Below are 21,434 nucleotides of genomic sequence, written 5' to 3'. Positions count from 1 at the left end.
AATATGCAAGTGTGTGTGTGCAAGGATGATGCTGCAGAGAAAAGCATGTCTTACTAATTGGTCATACTTCGGCGTACACAACGCCTACGACACCCCGCAGCGCAACAACAGGCCTCTCCAATGCATTCATTAAGGTCACGGCACGCAGACTACATACTGATGCCGCTTCGCCCGACGTGGAATAAATCCCTCCCAAAAGCAAAAACACAGCAGGAGGATAATTAAAAATTTTTGATTATCCTCTCGTGGGTCTCTTATTCAGCGATCACACGCCGCCGCATCATACATGAGTTTTAAATCGTAACTGAGTAAAGTGTGATCCTGCGTGAATCTTTTTTTTTTTTGTAGAAACAATTTTATGATCCACTGATCATTTGTAATGAATTTGAAATCAAGCTTACCTCAATGGTACATTGCCTTATTGACAACCACTGAATCCTTATGTATGTATGTATGTCTATATACATATATATAGATGTAACACTTTAAAGGGAAAATATAGTTATGAAAAGTAGGTGGGATTTGTGTTGCTACAGCAACTGTATTGGTTTTGTTTTTTTCTCTCTCTGTGCCAATTTGATGACAGATTCTAAAACCTTATCCTAATTTTAATTTCCTTTTCCTCCACCAAATGTTTTTTTAAGGCTAAAAAACCCTATTAGATTCTTGAGACTTTCAGCTGCTTCCATTCACTGCTCCATTGTTGTTTTAAAATTAGACCAGTGGTTTGCTAATGTAGCTTCCTTAGTATTTGAGAAAATATTTATCATTGAGGCTAATCGTCAGATTATCACTGCCTTGTAAATGAATGCAAGCAGACTTTTTGCATTTTTTGTCACAATTTTTTTTTTATAAGTTGCCTTTCCCTACAGTGGTGGTTTACGCCCGGAGCTTACTGATGATGCTTTTCATGTCCTCTGATGGAGTGCTGGCTAGTTGAGTCTTTTAAGCTGCTGCTCTGAGCTGGCACTTTTCTTGAATTATTCCATACAAGCCTCAGCCTTGTGGACTTACATTTGTGGCTTCTGAATCACTACCGACTTCTTAGGCAGCCACTCTATAATTCTCTGTCTGACTTTTTACGTTCTGTGTGCGACAACAAGGATTTTGCCCTGTTTCAGACGCATTCATGGACATCCTGCTTTTGTTTGTTTGTTTGTTTTTACATAGTTCAAGAAATGAAATGAAGCAAGCCATAGTTCAAAGCCCAGCTATAAAAGTAATACAAATGATATCTGAATGGTTTTTAGGACCATTTTTAATAACCAACACTGGCTAAATATTGCAAACGACTTAGCAGAACAGATGAAAAGACATAAATCTACATGCATATATATAAATAATGAGGTGTTTTTGATAGGAACAGAAGCAATGTGCTAGACCTTGTTTTGTTTCTCCTTTGTGTGTGTGGTTTTTTTAATTGCTTCTCAGAATATCACAGTATTCAAAACTGCGTGACAAGTTCCTGGAAGAGAAGAATAAGTATGTGAGGCTGAAGCAGATTGCCTCTCAGACGATCTCCGATTTGACGGCGCAACTTAACAACCTTGAAAACGAGATGGAGACTCAGCGCTCTATTGCTGACAGCAAGGACAGGTGCGTTTATGCGTCTGAGCAGGTGGCTGGCATTTACATTGCTACAGCACAAACCTCCATAGTAATTTTCATCCAGAAAAATTGGCTCTACATGTTCAACTTTTGACTAAATTTGTATAGGTGACATGCAAAACATGTCACTATCAGTTACAAACTTAGTGTTTTTAGTGGGGTTTGATGTGAAAAATTAAAGCATAATTAAAGGATAAATGAACAGTGGAAAGTAAAATATACATAAAACAAATATATATATTCATTTTCACATATATAAATCTGAAAAGTATATACCCACCTGAGTGAATACTTCTTAAGTCCTTTCGCTGCAGTTATAACTGTAAACCTTTACTAGTTTTAGAAATCTTGGAACATTTTTACCAATGCTTTCCCTTCTTGCAGATAGTATCCCATAGCATTATGCTGCCACTACTATGTCATACCATTGGGAGGGTGTGCTTAGAAATGTGCAATGTGGTTTTGTGCACACATATTTTGCATGTCAGTGCCTTTTTGAGGCAGTTGGTTAGATTGGATTTTATTTGTTAGAGTTAAAGAACAAAGACCACACCTTCAGGATATCAAATCACCAATTAATAAGTTGATTGGTTTTATTTCGTTTGTCGATCACCTATGTATCAAGGTTTAGTTGTGACCTGACGAAATAAATTACACTGAGTGTACCTGCTGGACTTTTCCTTGTCTGTCTGTTTCAGATTACTGACAAAGGCTCACATGAACGTCTCCAGCAGCTCCAAACTGAGGGAGAAACTGCGTAATGAGATCTCTAAGGTCTGCACCCGTACACTCGAACACAGGCGGAGGGGCAAACAAAATAACATCACCTGTCTAAAACCAAAGCAGTCAATACCCAACAACGAATATTGAGATTCACAGCAATGAGAGCAGTACAAAACTTCTGTGGATTTTCTGGGGATGTATCGAAGCTTTGTTTTTTTTGTGAGAACCAACTTTCCAACCCTTTTCTTTTTTCTTTTCATTTTGGATGGCTTTATAGAAATCAGTAAGCAACTGCAGATCCGGTATTTATTTGTGCCTTTTACGAGGCTTTCGAACATTTATCACACACAGGGCGGTTTATAAAAGTTTATCGACTTCTCTGGAGTCTGCTTAACAATCCCATGGTTTTAAAGTACGTTTCTACATCAAGCTGAAACTGCTTTAACAATTTGTTGCTCAGTGTTTATGAAGTATATAGTGTGGACAAAATGATTACAGCACATGGCTGCTTTCTAACCAGACTGGGACCTTTTTGCTCCTTGCCTCATATAAATGCATATTTAAGGGTGAAAAATGTAATTCCGATTTGAACTCTTTCCCAGTTAACATGGAAACAACAACAAATCCATCAGCAGCATGAGGACAACAAACTGGAGTTAATCAATCTCACCCAAATGATCAAGTTCCATGAGGGGATTCTTCAGGAAGTAAAGGGAAGTCATGAGAATGCCATCCAAAGACGCAATTTTCTGTAAGTTTCTAACTTGCATGTGCCGGTGAAAGCTTTCCCTTCCGCTAACTATCACACTTTGTGATCTTATTTCTTTTTACGTACAGGGGGATACGGCTCTCGGAGCAGGACAAAGTTTTGTCCAGCTTTTATGAGCAGGTGAAGAACCTGGAGGCGGCCGTCGCCAAAAGCAACAGAGCAACCGAGGCGGCGGAGAAGGACGTGAGAGAACTGCAGATCGAGATTAACGACGAGAAGAGGCAAATGGACCTGAGGAAGAGGAAGGTGTTGCTCAAGAGGAAACTGGAGCAGGAGATCATCATGCTGCAAATCGAGGTAGAAAAACTGCAGTGTATAAAACTATCATGTCTACTGATCCAATCCAATCAACAAAAGAACAGCAAACGGAAACTGATTTTTTATTTATTTTATTTTTTTGATGCTCATGCCTGATTGTCGGGGTCGCCATCTGGTATTTTATTGTAATAAATGAGCATTTTCGATGGGTTGGTACTATTAAGGCTGTCTGTGCATATAAAGCCTCTAATCAGGGAGGAGTGTGCCAGCAGGATATTGGCATGAGGATGACTATCAGTGTTCCTGGATGCCGTTCAGCTTCATATTTTAGGAACCCCATCAGGGTGCAGTCAGATCCGTCAATTAGTGCTTCCTGTGGTTGTTCAAAGGATGAAGGTTGTTCCGGACCCGATGGTTATATATGCAACGTTTTTCCAGGGGAGCTTCTGGTGATTGACGTCTCCGCGAATGTGTTTTAAGCTCGCCCCGTTTTTTTGTTGAACCTTTTCCTGGATTGTTTTTAGAGGTGAGGGGGAAAAATAGTGGGGGAGTCAAAATGAAAGACAGGACTTCCTGCAACTGAAAATAGAGCAGAGGAAGAGAGCAAGGAGAACACCAGGTCCTTCAACTACAACATCTCTTCCTCCGGGGAGGCATTCCTCTTGGGGCGCCGACTCTAAATCAATAAGGTGTATCTTTTTGTCAATCGGACACAAATTGCAAAGTGGAGGGAAATGATTCATCCCACTGCATGACTCACTCAAAGATAGATGTCGTCTGTACAAAATGTTACTGCCCTGATTTGAGATTTACTATCTGAGGGGGAAGGACTGTGTGTCCTGTGTTCAATTAAAATCCTGTTATTTTCACTGTGACATAAAGAAGCATCCGTCAGTTGGTCCCAGACAGACTGGTGCTTGCAGGACTCCTCTTTTCCCTTAATAAGGCTTGACCTTATGTGAAAGACACTGAGCCAAGTCGGCCTGCGCCAGCTGTTGCGCTGTTTTAACTGTATTCATTAATCCTTGCAGGTACTTGCTGGTATATTTAATAGTTGTGAGGTTCTTCAATATGAAACGGTGGAGACTTTCTAAATGTTTCAACTCTTTATTACCTCAAATTTTAACTGCGCCCTGCAGCGACAGCTGTAAAACGAGGTGAATTCTGCATCTTTATGACGATCCTGCTGGTTTTTGTAAAGCCAGAAAATAGTTTTCAACTTTCTTCTCCTGCATTACAATCAGAAGATGGTAAATATTATTAAATATTAGTAGATATTTAATGCCAACAGTCATTGATTATCTTGTAGAATTTACATTTGTCATCTTGGTGCCATTCACATAAATACATTATAATATGTTTATAATTCATGTCTGAAGGTTTTTGAGTAAAAATACAGGAACAAATTTTTGGTAACTTTTTTGGTAATTTTTGTTTTGCTTTTAGGTTGAAGAATATCTGCCAATATATTCCAATCAACATTAAATGCTCTTTTGAATAGCTTTAGCGTTCAGTCCTCGGCTGCCCATGTTTTGCTTTTTACTCTTGTAGCTTTGAAAAGAAACGGAAACTTGCCAGAAAAGCCCAGAACGGAGGTGGATGTAAAGCGCAAGATTAGAATCTAAGCCAGGAGGGATAAACCCAAACAATCACAGACGAGGCCACAAGATTCCCAGGGGCATGGCAGAGACACACATGTGAATAAATCACAACATGGAGAGAAGAGACAGATACACACATACTGATACAGAACTGGCTGTCTTGCTGACGTTTCCATCCAGGGTTTGGTTGTGCTGCCTCTTCAAATCGGCGTTTCAGATTTCTCAAAAGCAGGTGTTTTGCTCTTTGGTCGAATTCAAATTTCACCATGTGCTTCTTTTCTCCATCTGTTTTTGGCTTTGGCCTGTTGGTTTCGTCTATTTTCATTGCTGAAACATGTATCTACATTCTTACCCGTAGCAATCTCACTGCTTTTATTCTCGCTTTGCACAAAGCTCCTTTCTTCTCTTTGAGGCGTGTGTTCAAGTGGAAGTAGCTTCATCTGTGCAAACTTCTTTCACTTTTCATGGCCTGACCTTGTTTATATAACGGAGTTCTCAAAGTTTTTCTTTTTTCCTCGTTTTTCAGATAAACTGGCCCTCAGGTTTTCAATGCCACTTTGTTAATTAATCCTCTTCTACTACTCTACCTTAAAATAAATCTCAGCTCCGTTTTGACTTTGTTGTCTCAGAAAGAGGAACGCCCTAACTTCATCTAACTATGACAAACTTAAATGCATTTCACTGGGAAGTATGGAGTTAATCAAATCAGTTTGAAAATACACGCATTTACATTCTGCTCCTTTTCCTTTGATTCATCTGCATATTTTAGTGCAGCCAGTTTCCTTCCGTCATAAACTGTTGAATGGATTCAATTATACACTTCTTTTTGTTCGTCCAACGAACGATAAAACACATTGACGTTTGTGGCTGCAACCTCGCAGTTCAAGGGGTGTGAATACTTTTCCGGGTCTTTGTGATTCACGCGCTGGTTGTTTATCCCCCATCTGTTCGTCCACCCATTCATCAGCAGTTGGCTCCATCCATCAAGCCATCCAGTCATTTATTTTTCTCTCCTCTTCTGTGTGTAAACAGCAAATCATTTTCTCAATCACACCCCTTCCCTTGTACAGCCTCCCCTGGGTACAAAAAGTGAATCATGGATTTCTCTTTTTTTTCTTTTTTTTTTTGCAGGAGGCTTGCCAATCCTATTCAGTCGCCATGTGAATTCAATCTCCACGTGTCTGCATTGCTGCCGATTTATCATATATATTGTCTATTTGTATTCATCTGTGACCAGTTTATCTGTTCATTGCAGATGGACCCCCCTCCCTTTGATGGGAAATTTTGACAAAGATAAATTGGGCCATCTGTTATACTATTGAAGTTCAATACACTCTGAGGCTTTCATCACTCCCAGGAATTTTAATTGCTGCAAAATAAACAGAGGTTGTTGTCTGCCTCTGAATTTACTGCCCCGTTTACGAGACGCTGGCAGGTTGACGTCCCGTACAGGTGTGCGCTCGGAGAGCTCCGCAGCAGCTAAATTTTGCTAAAAACATTGTCTAATGACTTGTTACACTTCGCTTCTGCTTCACGGTGCTGCGAGAGCATCAGACATAGACACACACACACACACACCCAGTCATTAATGGAGTGAGATTTATTCGAAGGTGGGGCTACTGACAGACTGCAGTGTCCCTGTGGTGGTGAGTCATATTGTTTGTTTGTTCCTCTCTTAAATCTCTCTCTTTTTTCTCTTTCTTCTTTTCCCAACCTGTCTGGAAGTTATCGCCATGGGGAATCCCTGTGTGAATTGTGGCTCTGCTGGATGTGAGGGGACTTTTATGTGACAGGTTGAGGGAAGGTGGCAAAACCAAGTGCACAGAAACAGAAAGCTCAGGCATGACATGTTGCACAGACCTCCTCTTTGCATTGGGCAGCTCACCTCTTTATCTCTGAACTCTTTTCTGCTTGCTAACTAGTTTTGAGATGTGGGACAAAAGGAATACCTTGATTTTTCACAAATTAAACCTTTAGATTCTATGTCAGAATCAGTGCTATAATGAATCCCTGCAACTTGCCGCATCTGGGTTTTATATTATACACCAACACAAACGAAGTGTATAATTAAAAAGGGAAAATGATCTGTTTTTGTTTTGTTTTTAATTTCTACCAAAAATTCTGACGATTGTGCAATTCGTTTTATATCCAATTCCTCCTGAATCAATACTTTGTGAAACAATCTTTTGCTGCGATTTCAGCTCCAAGTCTTTTGTGCACAAACCTACAGAACTCTTTACCTTTTCTTCCTTGCAGAATCGTAGAATCAGATTGAATCTGGATATATTGCCAAAAATACTCAGAAGACGGTCTAAGCCATTTGAACATATAAATATGTTTGAATGTAAGTATACCATTTTAACTCTGGCTGTATGTTTAGGGTACAGAGTTGGTGTTTTTCTTTAAGAATTTCTTAATTATGCTTTACTTTGCTTTGGTCTGTCTCACAAAATCCCAATGAAAAACATGCAAGTTTGGAGTTTTAAGTTGATAAAATGTGAAAAAGCTTGAGGCGTGTGAAAATCACACTTTAGTTCCCCACTAGCAGCTGAGCAATACAGAAATTTAGACCCTGCTTAGTGTCTCTGTTACTCAAAATCCAAACTGATCAAGGAATTCGGTGAAAAGCACAACTTGTGATGTAGCAAATAAATCAAAGCTGGAAGACTCCATCTATTTATCTTTCACATCTTTTTTTTAAATGTTTTTCTTTTCCAGTAATTGAATAACAAAAATAAATTAAAACTTAAAAAGTGATTAGACCAGATTAATTATTTTTAGACTGAATAGACTCGATTTGAATTGAATGAACTCTTGGACAAAAAGGAGAGATTAATTGAAACTGCATTTCTGCTGTTCAGCTCTCCATCATGAGTGTAACTCAAACCGCTCTCCCTCACACCTACTCACTCTGAAACCTCAGCAGGGATTGCCAGAGTCATTAAATATGCAAGCCTTTGGACTGTGGGAGGGAAGAAGTATCCCCCGCAGAAAACAAATGGACGTACAAGAAGAACATGCAAACTTTCCACAGAGACGCCCCGTCTGACCAGGAGCGAGAAAAACTTAGAAAGTGCTACTAAGTTGGCTGGTATTGCAATGCCAACCTAATTGGGTCAGAAAAGCATCAACACAAATACAATGCAAGATTTATGGATTAGTTGACTCTTTTAGTTGAATTTTTTAGTCTCCTTTTCCCAAGATCCTCAGCAACTAGCGTTGATTTCTAACTAAACATCATCACATGTTTTTTTCTATTTAGCCCATTTCATTTTTAGAAAGTCAAACATTCTGTTAAAAATCTTCCGCACATTCATGAATATTGCAGCAACAGTTGAAAGGAGAGGTCATACTTTCAATTTTAGCTTCTCTTTGTTGGCTCCCAGGAACAGAATTCAACATTTTACTTCTTGCACATAAACCAGTCGATTTTCAAGCCCTTTTATGAATCAGAGATTTTTTTTTTATTTCCTTCCATATGTTCCCAACAGAGCATTGTGTGCTGACTACAGGTTTTCTGGTTGATCCCAGAGTTTCTAAAAGTAGATCGTTTAGCTATCACGTTGTGGAAGTAGTTCCCAGTTTTAGTTTGTCACTGTGACTTCTGTCAACTTTTAAGACCAAGTTTAAAACTTTCCTATTTGATGAAGCTTTTAGTTGGAGGGGTTTAGGCTGAAGAAGGACATACTGATCACGTCCTCACTTTTTTTCCCCCTACTACTCTCCAGTTATTGATTATCTGCAATCATTTCTCCCAGTAACCTTTGATGTTCTCTCTTTGTTTTTATTACTTTCTTCATAGAAGTTGCATCTTGCACAGCTTTCTGCTTAGCTGTGGCACCTTCCCAGAGGAGGCCATCAGCTGAGCTATTGCTGTCATAAAATTTGTTTTCTCCACATATGATGCAGTTTAAAGTCTCTGTGTGTTGCATGTTGCTGGTGCGACCCTTTCTTCTGTGCCGCCCTGAGCGAGTGCCCATAAGGCTCATATTAAATTGGCGCTGCTTCCTAGACGTTTAACTTTGTCTCGTCAGCACTTTGGACAAATCAAATGGGGTTTGAGTTTGCTTTTGAGCGTATTCATGTTGTAGCAAGGACTTCTTTCTTTTGACTGGGTTCTGTCTGTGGCATGTCGCCCCTGAACAGCCTCTCCAGCTTCCTTTAGTATTTGGTGACTGCTTTGGGTCAAATGGCTGAGACTCCTGCTCAATTTGGTGTTGCAGATACTAAACACTTCTGAAAAGCATAAACTAGGTTACATTAAGCTTCTGATTGATTTTTTTTTTTACATCCTTAAACCGAGTGAACATTTGATGCATAGCATTAAAAGCCCATTTTAAAGCAGGAAACCCATCCGTCCAGCCGTTATCTTCCACTTATTCCAGGGTTGGGTTGCTGCCTCTTGGGCTTCGTTTTATTCATCATATGAACTCTGCAAAGAATCTCTAGACAGAACAACTGCCTCTTTGTTGGGAATTGGAAAGTGAGAGTTTTTATTTATTTTGTCTGCATCATCTGGCACATCCATGGCTGAAATTGTGCCGTTATAAAGCAGAGTTATTATGATAATAACTTTGCTCTAAGATTCAGTGATTGTAAACACAGAGCTCACGAAGCTGTGAATTGTCTGACCACAAAATTTAATTCTGCTGCGGTTCGAGTGCTGACCAAGCTAATAATTCCTCCATAGAGACTTTGCATCTATGTATTGTTGGCGGTCTCACTGTATATGTCCATATTCATTACAATTTATATTGTATTTTGAACATATGTGACCTTTCTGCTTTATTAATCCGTCCCTTTGTCTTATATTTATTATGAGGCAATTGCTCAAGCTTGGGACGTGGTCAATAAATAGGGTAATTATTCAAGTTTATGGTAACACGTGCGGCGTACCGTCCCATTGTGTGGCTTTTCAAGCCGTCGTGTTAACTACTCGCTGAGCTGAAATTATGCAGACGAAATGCAAATTAGAAAGCGGCGCGGAGGCTTGTCATCTCCAGAATGGTTTACAGCACTCACAAGCCGGAAGCCCAGCAATGATTTGTAACTGTCGGACAAAGAAAACAAGGAGGCAGGCAGCAGACACCGACACAGAGATGGATGGATGGATACAAGGAGACAGACATCAAAAGGACGGATATATAAAGAAAAACAGGCTACAAGTGATGGTACTGCGGAGAAAAGAAGATTGATGCTTGAGCAAAGAAAAGAGAACGAGGTTGATGGAGACGCTCCGTGTTCCATCCATCATGACGCGTTTAAGTGACTGCGGGTGGATTTGGGTGAAGATGGGACACGCATCAATCAGGTCTAACCACATGCTTGTCTTGTTCTGGCTGCTGATGAACTGAAGAAGTTGAGCAGCATTAAAAGCTTCAGAGCAGAGTTAAGATGGTTGATTAACACATTCCGTGGTTGTCACAAGCAGTTGAGTTTTTACCCAAAAAAAATGCTGTTTTGAAAAGTTAAAAACCCTTTTTGGGCAACTTTTATTTCAGTTCATGCTGGTGCGCTGGGAACGCGACACATTAGAAAAGTTAAAAATTTAATTTCATAATCTATAGGAGTGAGGTAAAATAAATATTGGCCTCTTGAATAAACCAATGACGTGTTCGATGACCTTTTCTCAGGTCACAAATCCAGGATGATTTAAATATACATCACAGTTTCCCTCAGTGAACTATAAGCCTGGCGGGCCACCAGGCTTCACTTGTGCCCCCACCAGGCTAAGCACTGTTTATTTTTAATGATTGCTTTTTTTTAAAGACTATAGTTGGTGTTTACGTATTAATCTTCCAGTCTCACAACTATCAAGTGATTTTCTGTCGACTATAAACATGTTTTACCTCAAAAACATGACGGAGAGATGGATGACCGCCCTGCTGCCCCGAGGACTTAGCAAGGAAGAGACCCTGCACCGTCCATCTGTGATCCGCCTGTGCTGCATGAAGAACATTATGATGCCATCATAATGTTCTGTGACTTTGCAGTCTCTAGTTTTTCTGAACCCTCTCATATCATTTCCCCTCCCCAAGTAACTTTTTAATCAAAAGTTCACTGTTCTCCTGGAAATTTGTTTGAGTTTCAGAAAAGAAAAGAAGTTGTTGAAATCTTTGCTGCTTTTGTCTTGATCAGATCTGACCAAATGTTCCGATAAATTACAAATTCATTGAAAAGCTGTTTAATATTTATGATGTCATTATTCTGTTTGGAAAAGAAGAAAAAAAAACTAAAAAGGAACGTTTCACAAGGGATTTTTTTCGGCGTTAGAAATTAGAAAACCACAACATAGTCAAACCTCAACAAGCTCAGTATCATATAAAGTATTTTGTCAAAGATTTTCACTACACCTTACACTCTTTTGACAACTTTTATTTCTTCCCCTCAGTTTTGAGAAGGGCCTCTTCTTCTGCAAACACACAATCCCACAGCAATTTCTGCTTCCACTTCCTCATGCGTTGTTTATTTGACGCGAAGTGTGTGCTCAATGGTTCCGGGAGGTGACGGTAATGCTGAACTGAAAGGTCGAGCACGGAGGAGAGGAAATGTAAAGGAGTCATTATTTATTTACGATGCGGCTCAGAGCAAATTCCCGCAGGCTTGTCACCATCTATTTATGGTCAAACGGCAAAAATTAGGGAAGAGTGTGAACTAGTAGCTGGAGGTGTGTTTTAAATGAGCCATCATCTTCCTACTTTCTGCCCACCCTAATGCATAAGAATGCATTGTGGTTAAAGTGCTTCTGATAATGAGAAGTTAGGACACATTTGAACATGTCTTATTGTAGAACTTTAAACATAAATAGTGAGCTATCAACTGCAACTAAAACATGTGAGCGATGCAGACGCTGTAATACAAACAAATGGCTTTTACTTCTGTAATGCCTGGCTGAACCCTGTGCAACGACTCTGCAGGGAAGTCCCCGAAAGGGTGTTTTTTATCTCTCTCGGAAATGGGAAAAATATGCAAAATATTCACTTATTTGAATAATAACTATGCATTTCTACAGCTTGCATTTGCATGTTCATTGAAATTTTTTTTTTGCCTTATTTGTTGCAGAATTTGGACTTCACAATGATGAATGCCAGACAGACTCGGTCCCACTAACAAGCTTTAGTTGTCCCAAACTGCAGACACGGGTCTGTTCGCTTGCATCAGTTTTTCTTCATTTTCTCTCCCCTCTCTTTTTTCTTAGAAATGGATCTTCATACCATCTTTTCCATTTTTTAAAAATCCATCTGCCTCTGTCTGCCGACTCTTTGAGCATATCTGGCTTTTCGGTCTCCGCTGTCAGCCCCCTCTGTTTCAGAACTAAAGGGCAGCATAAAATTGTGTCCAATATTTTCTCTTTGATCATTTTTTTTTTCTTTTCGGTTCTGTTTTATAACGATGTCCTCTTTATTGTCACCATGGCTCCTTGAACGTCTCAAGTCTCATATTCTTTGAGATATGGAACACCTTTATTTTGAAGGGATGAAACCTTGTTAATCTGAAATAACAGTTTGGATGAGATATAAAGCTGCAGGTTAAGATATTCCTTTCCTGCACTTAGGTTACAAAATCATTTTCCTACTTGTTCTGCAAGAAACCCTGCCCCTCTCACGTCTCTCTCTCTCTCATTAGTTGATTTTGTTTTTGTTTGTTTTTTTGCTGGTGTGAGGCAACATAGATTTAAAGGTCGGGAGAATGCTATTTCAGACAAACACCGATGTGGTGTTCTGCAAAATCTATACTTTTTCCAAGTGGTGCATGCATTCTTACTGAATTGCTGGTCTTGTTGATGTATTCCAAAACTTTGGGATTGCCTGTAGTTATTCTTGTTTGAACAAAACCGGGGAGTTAAAAAAAAAAACGCAAGCTCATACCAATTTTTATCTGTTAGTTATTTTTCCTTTTTGCACATTTTCTTTGTCATTCCTGTGAGTGGGTGCAACTCTGCAAAATCTCTAAATCCTCTAACCAGAGTAAAATGTACTTTGACAAACTTCCTTTGAATGCTAATGCTATGCAAGATTTCCCCTCCATGAGTACAGAAAGGCTGCAGGCTGTTTGGTATAATTAATCCGTTGCAGATAATGTAGTAATGTAAACACTTCATTGTGATGTCCTGGCATCTATTACTGATATATATTTATATATATATTCTACTTTTACACCTCAATTTCCTTCCATTGATGTGAACAGTTAACCTTTCAGTCATGTCAGCACTTTTCACCTCCTCCAACTCCGTTTCTCACTCTGACTGACTGCAGCACTTTTGGGATGAGAGTGTCAGCTGAGGGCCTGAATCTAAACCGTCAACCCTGCCCCTCTCACATCTCTCTCTCTCTCTCTCTTCCTCTCTCTCTCTCTCTCTCTCTCTCTCTCTCTCTCTCTCTCTCTCTCTCTCTTTCTCTCTCTCCATCTAGCTCCTTTGACTCATCTCACTTCTACTTGCTTCCCTTTTCATTTCTGCTGTCTTAAGGGATGACACGAAACCAAAATAAGAAAAGCTTAATCCCTTTCAGGGATCTTGAGGCGCTTTTTAAACTTTATTTTCTCTTATCGCTCTTTCCCAGAGACTTGTCACCTTGTGGGGAGAAGCTCCCATCCACGCACTGCATTTAGCAAAGAAAGGTGTTGAGTTTGGTTATCTTTTCTTAATCCCAGGGTAGTATATCTTTAGTTTCTGCAAGGGGGAAAGCACTCAACAAAGGGAGTAGCTAGAACTTTGCTCACTTTGAGAATGATACAAACACACACACACATATCAGCACCTTGTGTCTTTTTGCCAATTTTCTGCATCCCTCAGCTGTCAGAAGCAAGAGATGCGACCCTGAAAAGTGTGACTCGTACCCTTGAATTTCGGGAGTTGAAGGGCGACGACCCACCGGCTCCAGAGCTGGTCAAGAAAATAGAGCAGGTAGCTACATACTAACGTTTCCACCCACAACTTATCTCGTGAACTTTAAGAGCCAAGTTGCAAAATGCATAGCTAATTTTCTCCTCCCGGTGTCTGCGTGCGCTCGAAGCTGGAGGCGAATTTGGCCGAGCGCGAGCGCCAGCTGCTGGAAAAAGAAGTTCTGGTGGAGCGGGTGACCCGGATGTCGGAGCCGCTAGGGGAGCAGGCGGAGAGCTGCAGGCTCCACAGCCTCTCCATGGCAAAGAAGGTAACCCGGATCCTCTAGAAGATGCCATTATACCGTTAAAAAGGCTGATTTTAAATTTTGCACATTTATTCTGCTATGACATTTTGAATTTATAGCCTGGTAGAGAGTAGACTGGAGTCTGAGTTTCAGCATGTCTTTTACATCTTTTTGCTGTGTCAGTATTTCTCATCCCTTCCACCGACTCATCAGAAGCAGAAACAGAAAAAATGGATGTGGTCCACGTGACATCCATTTTTTTCCCCCTTCAGTCAAATTTAAGCTCAAGGTTTAAAAATCAGGCTAATATCACTGCAGACCAGTTATTTGTGTTTGTGTGTTTTTTTTAAGTGGACAGTGAAATGAGCTAATTAAGAGCTTCAATCCAAATGGGAGCTGCTAATTTCACATTCATACTTGTAAAAAGTTTCAAGCTATCCTTTCCCTTCTCACAATTGTCCACCAATTTGTGTGGACGTGTTGCATAAAAGCAACATTTATTTTGAAACGTCGTCAAGGAATATAAATTGTTGACCTCCTCTCTGCATATTTGTTTTCCCCCTACTTGTTTCCAGCTGAATGAGGCGCGGGCCAAAATCTTCAACATCAACCTCTGTCTGATGGCCGTTTCTGCAGAGCTGTCCGTGAAGCAGTCAATCGCTTTGTCTGAACACCGACAGATGAAAGAGAGAGAGCAGCAGGTAAAATTTCAACATAGACGGTGGAAAAACAGAGAAATGAGAGGTGGCTGCATGGAACGTGAACTCACTGGGGAATAAACATTAATATTTAGCAACTGCACTGCAGCAAGATGTCAGTTGCATGGCCAAGTCTGTGTTTTCATGTGTGAACTGGTCGCGTGGGAGCGGGAGTCGGTATAATTTGTTTCATTATCCAGATGTCGGTGCAAGGAATAGCAAAAGGCAGAGGTTAAGAACCGAGCCGGGACTTCTGGGTTTAGTGACCCTGGTAACCATGACAACAGTAAGAATTCCTTTAACGTCTGAAAGCCGAACATTCGCTTGCTGCGTTTCTCGCTGTCCTGGGTCTGCGCAGGCTTCAAGCATCGAGTGATGTTGTGAGGTAAGTTGTATCCTCAGTTTTCTGATTATTTTAGATTTTGGGTGTTTTTTTTTTTTTCCCCTCACCATTTTCTGTAAACCAGAAATATGTTTGTTCGTTTAACTCCCAGAGGCTCAGCTGATTCTCAGATACTCAGACTCTGCATTTTTGACTTCCTGGTTTGTCTTCCTTTCGCTTCCAGTTGTTGATGTCAACAGTTAACCTTTCGAGCTCTGGTGGGTCCGTGTCGCCACTCTTCACCTCTTCCATCTCCCAATTTCTCGCTCCTCGGCTGCATCGCTTTTAGGTTAAGTGTGTTGGTTAAGAGGTTGGATTGGAAACGTCCACCTTGCGCCTTTCAAATCCCTCTCTGCAGCTCTTTTGACTCCATCTTCCGAGAGCTTCCTCCAGGGTTCCCACACAGTCTTGAAAGATTTACAGACCGAGTGCACGCTCATTCAAAAATTAAAAAGACTTCCCATAATGTTCTCTACATTAGTAGATTTCAGTAGAAGTTTGAGTCATGGCTGTTACTTTTAGAAAAGTGCAGATCTTCTTCATATGCTGGAAAACACTGAGATGACTTGATGCCAGATTTAGCATTGTGTTGATTCCTAATTTTTTTTTTCTTTTGCCTTACCAAGTTACAGACGATGATGCACGGCTTTTAAAGCACTTAAAAGTTATTATTTTGTATGGACCCATCTAAAAACTAAGAAAAGTAAAATAAAACAGTATTTCAGCAGGGAAATGTATGGATGCGTAGAAATCATCTTTTCTTTTTTACTTGCTTCACTTCCATATCTTCTGCCTTCAGCGTTTGTGTCTCGACATCAACTTCTGTCCCAGAGACTTTTCACCCAGTGGGAAGAAGCTCCCATCAACACACTACATTTAGCAAAAGAAATGTGCTCAGTTTTTATCTATTTAATCCCTGGATAGAGGGCGTGTTTAATTTCTGCAGGGGAAATCACGCCCTGCAGAAATTAGAGGAAGCAGCATTAGATTCGTACCGCATGAAATGTCAATATGTTGTCTTCAGCTCCAATTTTCCGCATCCTCCAGCTGTCAGAAGCCAGAGACGAGATGCAGGAAGGCGTCGTTGAGTCCAACAGGCCGGAGGACGGAGGCTCGCCACCTTCAGAACTCCACAATAAAATGGAGCAGGTGCCTGCTGATGTTTTCATTTGTAATTTTACCTCATGAACTTTAAAAGATGTGCTGCAAATGCACGGTGAATTTCTCCCTGTTCTTTACACTCGAAGCTGCCTGAGCGTGAGAGTCAGCAGCAGCCGGAGGGAGAAGGAGCGGAGCAGGAGGCCGGTCCGTCGAAGCCGCCGGAGGAGCTGGAAGAGATCTTCGGACTCGACGGTTTCAACAGCCTCTCCACATCATGGAAGGTAGCCTGAACAGAGTGTTATTAAAATAAAATTCTGAATCTTTTAATAACCCAGCAAATGTTTGAAGCTCAAACTGTTTATTTGGTCCCAGTTCAAAGTTCTTTCATCTTAATTTGAGTATCCAAACTAATATTATTCTTAAATGTTCAAAAGCAGCTTACATGCTGCCTCTGCTAAAAGGTGGAGAGGAAGAAAACGTAGACAAATATTCAGACTTTAATACGCACCAAAATATTTGAAAGCCATATTAGTTTCCTAAATCCAAAGACATTCAACTTCAAAACGTCTTTTGTTTTGACAATGAACATCCCAGAAGTTCATTGTCAAAACGTGGAGTTTAAAAACACTTGGACGTCAGCAGGAAAAAAAAAACCAAACTGTTCATGTACAAATATTTGGCCATATGGATTTATGACTGCCTTCTTCACCCCTATATGGAACATCTGTTACAAAAGTGCAAATCTGCTCCTCGCTTCTTACATCGGCACAAATTTTGTCTCGATCTGCTTGGGAGGAAAAATCTCGTACAAACAACCAACTTCCCCGACTCCGTTGAACTATGGAGACATTATCTACGTGAATGAAGCTCCCTCTAGTCCTCCGTTGTCTGGATGCAATATTTCAAAGTGCTTTCACTACAAATGCTGCCTTCAGGACGAATCAGGCGCTTTATGCTTTGCTCTCATGGCCTTCACTAAAACAAAGGGGGCAACAGCACTGGCCTGTATTTATTTATAAGGCTGTCCTGCTGGCGAGTTACCTACTGTCATATTTGTTTTTGTCTCCAGTCTAAAACTTTCATTGGGTCAGCTTCTGTTCTGATCTGAACTTGGTAGGAAAAAAGAATACGAAAAGAATAATTTGCAAAAGTCACACTAAAATGCTCACAGTTCGTTCCCATCAACCGCTTTTAAATTATTTATTGAGATTTTAATCTGATCCTCTGATCTTATTGGATTTTTCCCATTTGACCTTGAGTAAATTTAATGCCATTTTAATTGTCTTTTAATTATTTTTGTATATTGTTCACCACTGTGCCTCTTGGCCAAGTCTCCCCCATTAGAGAATTATCTCTGTGAACTTCCTGGTTAAATAATAGTTGAACGGAATACATAAATGACATTACACTGTTAACATTTTTAAATTTCTAATGTAGAATTCAGTGCTTTGTGATTCCGTGTGTGGAGTATTTCCAGCCCACTTTTAGGAAAATTGCCTCCAGTCTTTTATCTGTCTTTTGCTCTGTCAGTATTTCTCACCCCTGTCACCAACTCATCAAAAAAACAACATGAAAGATGGATGTGGTCCACATGACATCCTTTTTTTCTTTTTTTACTTTTTTTGACAGCCACTTTGAAGTTTAACATTAAGCTGTCATCATCTGAGAACATGAGCAAAGCGACCGCAGCGCTCGTCTGTTGTTGGACTTTTTTCTTTTTACATTTGTAATAACCTACAAGAATTGGTGGTGGATAAGCCAGTTTCTGTAAAAAATAAAACTCTATGGAGATTTGCAAAAATGTTCAAACTTCTTCGCTTACATTTTGGCACATTAAAACCAAAAACCCTGCGATATTTTGGGGGATTTTACATGATTAATTGTGCAAACTACTGGGATTTTTGTTTGTATTTTGACACAAAATTAAATATGTGAAGGCCATGTATTGTTTTGCTAGACTAATGCCTTTCTTCTAAGATTGGAATAAGACAAACAATTTTAATAACACATGTGGAATCTAGAACTTACCTGAACCCTGAATGTATTTATTTTTTTCATTTCCAGCAGATTTGTATTCAGAGGAACATCAGTAATAGTAACAATTTGAAAAGCTCTGATCTTGCAGAGCTTACCGTGAAGCAGGCAGCCAGTTTGTCCGAACATTAAAAGACTCAAAGAGAGCGGCGGTCAAGTCAGACGAGGTTCCAGTCCACCACCCTGCTACTGTTTGTAAATGTGTAAACGAAGCTTTAATAAAATGAAGCCGTCCATGTTAACATCCTTTGTATGTGTTCTCCCCTGACATACTTTCACATAACAGGCATATAAACTAATGTTATGGCTGACATTTCATCCCACATGTCTGGTCCTGATGTTCCAAATACCACGAAAGAGTATTCAAACTTTAAACTGCAGAAACTCCGTTATATCTTTGTATTTAAAGAACTATGTTCTGCTCTTTTACTCTAAATCTAAATCACTGCTTTAAAAAGAAATAGTGAATTTCAAGCCGTGTTTACTTTTTTCTTTTTGCCTCTAAATATTTCAGAAAGTACTTCTTTTCTTTTTTTTTTTTTTTTTTTTTGTGGATTCCCTTCATGCGCTGTAAATATTTCAAGAGGTCTGTGTTAATACCCCGTGGAATCGCTGGGGCTGATGCGTGCCTGCAGCACGCCACTTGATCCCTGAGGTAAAAGATGGAGAGGTGCAATGTTAGCCGGATTCTGGTACCAAAGCAACCATCTGAACTGAGCCGTGTCACTGCAAGTTCAGTGAAAAGGACGTTTCCTGCCCTGCTCTTGTTTTTATTTATTTATTTATTCATTTTGACATTTTTTTCAGATGACCAGGTGTCACCAGGTGTCAAACGTGCCGTGGTATTTCAGCGCAGAGGAGATCTGGAGGAGGGTGGTCCGAGACAGGAGGCTGAGGCAGAGGGAAAAAGAAGAGAAAAAGAGGGTAAGCACTCGACTGTTAGAAATTCACACGGCACACTTTAGAGCAAATAGAGCGTCGAAGAAATGGTAGGCAAACTTGTATGTGAAAAGCTGCGTCTTTTAAGGAAACATGCAGGAAAAAAAATTCAAGCAAGAAGGCTGAAATATGTATCAAAACTGTCTCCTAGTCAAAAATAAAACAAAGTTCCCAAAATATCATAAAATAAAATGCAAGCCCAAGGCCAAAAACAATACAAACTACTTTGGAAAAAAGAAGCTACATTGGCTCATTTTTAATTGTTTTAGACCTAAAGCCTTTCTTAGCTGCTTTGTGTGCATATGGCAATTAAAGCATTTATGTTTTTTGAGATTTAACAGCAGTTTATCTGCCTGCTGTTGTGGGCTGGAAGTTGAGGAAAATGACAAAGAAATGGACTCGGTTGAACTGGACTTTTTTTTTTTTATTCCCCTTCCTTCCTTCCTTCCTTCCTTTCCACTCAGCGAGGTCCACCATGGTTAGACATTGATCCATCACCCACATCGGGTTCAAATCAATTGAGCCCACCACTGTCTTTGTTCTGTGGGCCAATATCGACTTCATTAGAGCCAGAAACTACTTCTCCTGTCTCTGTTAGAATAAGCTCAAGCCTAAACACACACATATATATAAAATCAAACATCAAAACATAATTAGCAAAATGTCATGTTTCAATTGTTTACTGTGTTCTTTATATTTTTGTGTTTTTATGATGTAAAACACTTTGAACTGCTGTTGCCGAACAAATGTAGTCTTAATTGACAAAATTAAGAAATTACACACAAAAAAAATAATAAAAATTAGATTGGCGATTCTGAATGACCTTACAAGTCAACGGAAAGAGTAAAAATGCTCGTCATGCTCACACATGATGACATGGTTTTCCCAGCGCATCAGTACAGGGTCTAGTTTTATTTTTGTTTGGTTTTTTACTTTTGCAAACTGCTTGTTTGAGATGCACACCTGGGCATCCAGGCATCTGAAAGACAAACCCCCCCCCAAAAAAAAACTGGATAGTAAAAATTATCTTCTGCTTTTCTTTTTTTATTTCCATTTCCATGATTAAGATTCAGGAAGGTCTGGATTTAAGTATTTAATTCAAGGTCATGCAATCTCGCATGAAATATTAAAAGTGCTTCTGGTGTGTGTGCATCTCTCTGTGCGCGCGTGTGCATGTGTGTGTGTGTGTGTGTGCAGCTTGCTGAGGAAAATAAGTGGAGGCAGCTGCCAAACGGAGTGTACACCACAGCCGAAGTCCGCCCCAACGCGTACATCCCCCTGGACGACCCACTCGGTCTGCCCGTACCCTTCGGACAATTCCAGCCCATCAAACCCCGCCCACAGGGGGCCTACATGAGGCACTATCGCAATCGAAGACCAAATCCCTTGGACTTTTAGGGGGAAAAAAAATAATAATAATCTTGATAGCATTTAAATTTCTCTGTCTTCTTTCAGTTTCACCAGTATTCCTTCGTTTCCATATGTTTTCTGTGAAAGCGAAAGTGTGACATCATGTTCAAGGGACCGGTGGGGGACGCATAACATTCCCCTGTATGATTTCACAATCGCCACTCTGCCTGGCAACACATCAGCACTGCTCAGGCCTCCTCTCCCTTGAAGATGAGATTAATTTCTTAAACTATTCCCACACATTCTCCGGCTTTGTTGTCGTTTCACCCTTCACGGTCGTAATCTTTAAAGAAATTGCAACGGGTCTGTCTGAGCAGCACGAGATGACCAGGCGAGGCCGCGCAGCGCACAAAAATGATAAATCTGGAGAGGAAGCGGAAGCAATGAAAGAGCATGAAGAATGACAGGGAGAGGGGAGAATTTAAATGAAGGGGACGGAGAGCTGGAGGAGGCGGTAGAGGAGATTCAAAGTTAAAGCGGGATGAATCGGAGGGCTGCAAACTGGGTGGAAAGTTCAAAGTTTGGGGGGCGCGTCACACCAAAACACGAAGTTGAGCCTTAAAACAGCTAAAGGTCTGCCGTAAATAAATCAAACACATTTTGACATACACATAAATTCCCCCAAATGAATGAGCGGACGCCTCGGATGGTTGGTGAGAGTTTATGAATGAGTGTGTGGAAAGAAAAGATGTGCAGGAGGAAAAGTCCTGAAACAGCTGGTGTGCACCATGTCAAACCTGAGTGGTGCTGCTAGCAGCGTGAGTCAACTTCCTAAGAAGAAAC

The 21,434-nt window shown here is 40.3% G+C and overlaps 1 protein-coding gene across 4 annotated transcripts in view; it reads left to right on the top strand.

Annotated features, from left to right (window-relative positions):
* The window catches only part of ccdc146 (coiled-coil domain containing 146), a 50,881-nt gene extending 30,204 nt beyond the window's left edge, over positions 1–20,677 (top strand). For 3 of the 4 annotated variants that reach the window (XM_055054805.1, XM_055054807.1, XM_055054806.1), the window contains 11 exons: positions 1,432–1,596; positions 2,307–2,382; positions 2,934–3,082; positions 3,169–3,397; positions 13,754–13,864; positions 13,974–14,111; positions 14,663–14,788; positions 16,215–16,316; positions 16,415–16,549; positions 19,110–19,226; positions 20,439–20,677. In XM_055054805.1, the coding sequence (XP_054910780.1) occupies positions 1,432–1,596; positions 2,307–2,382; positions 2,934–3,082; positions 3,169–3,397; positions 13,754–13,864; positions 13,974–14,111; positions 14,663–14,788; positions 16,215–16,316; positions 16,415–16,549; positions 19,110–19,226; positions 20,439–20,639 (1,549 nt within the window). In that variant the 3' untranslated portion in view covers positions 20,640–20,677. Of the gene's footprint in view, positions 1–1,431; positions 1,597–2,306; positions 2,383–2,933; positions 3,083–3,168; positions 3,398–13,753; positions 13,865–13,973; positions 14,112–14,662; positions 14,789–14,985; positions 15,165–16,214; positions 16,317–16,414; positions 16,550–19,109; positions 19,227–20,438 lie in introns of those variants that run through there. The other variant, XM_055054808.1, reaches the window with a different exon arrangement.
* The last annotated feature ends 757 nt before the right edge of the window (positions 20,678–21,434 follow it).

This window comes from Poeciliopsis prolifica, unplaced genomic scaffold, assembly GCF_027474105.1.
Source record: "Poeciliopsis prolifica strain line A6 unplaced genomic scaffold, Auburn_PproV2 SCAFFOLD040, whole genome shotgun sequence".
NCBI lineage: Eukaryota > Metazoa > Chordata > Actinopteri > Cyprinodontiformes > Poeciliidae > Poeciliopsis > Poeciliopsis prolifica.
The sequence above is the reverse complement of the archived record's forward strand: the minus strand, read 5'-3'. Positions and strand labels throughout refer to the sequence as shown.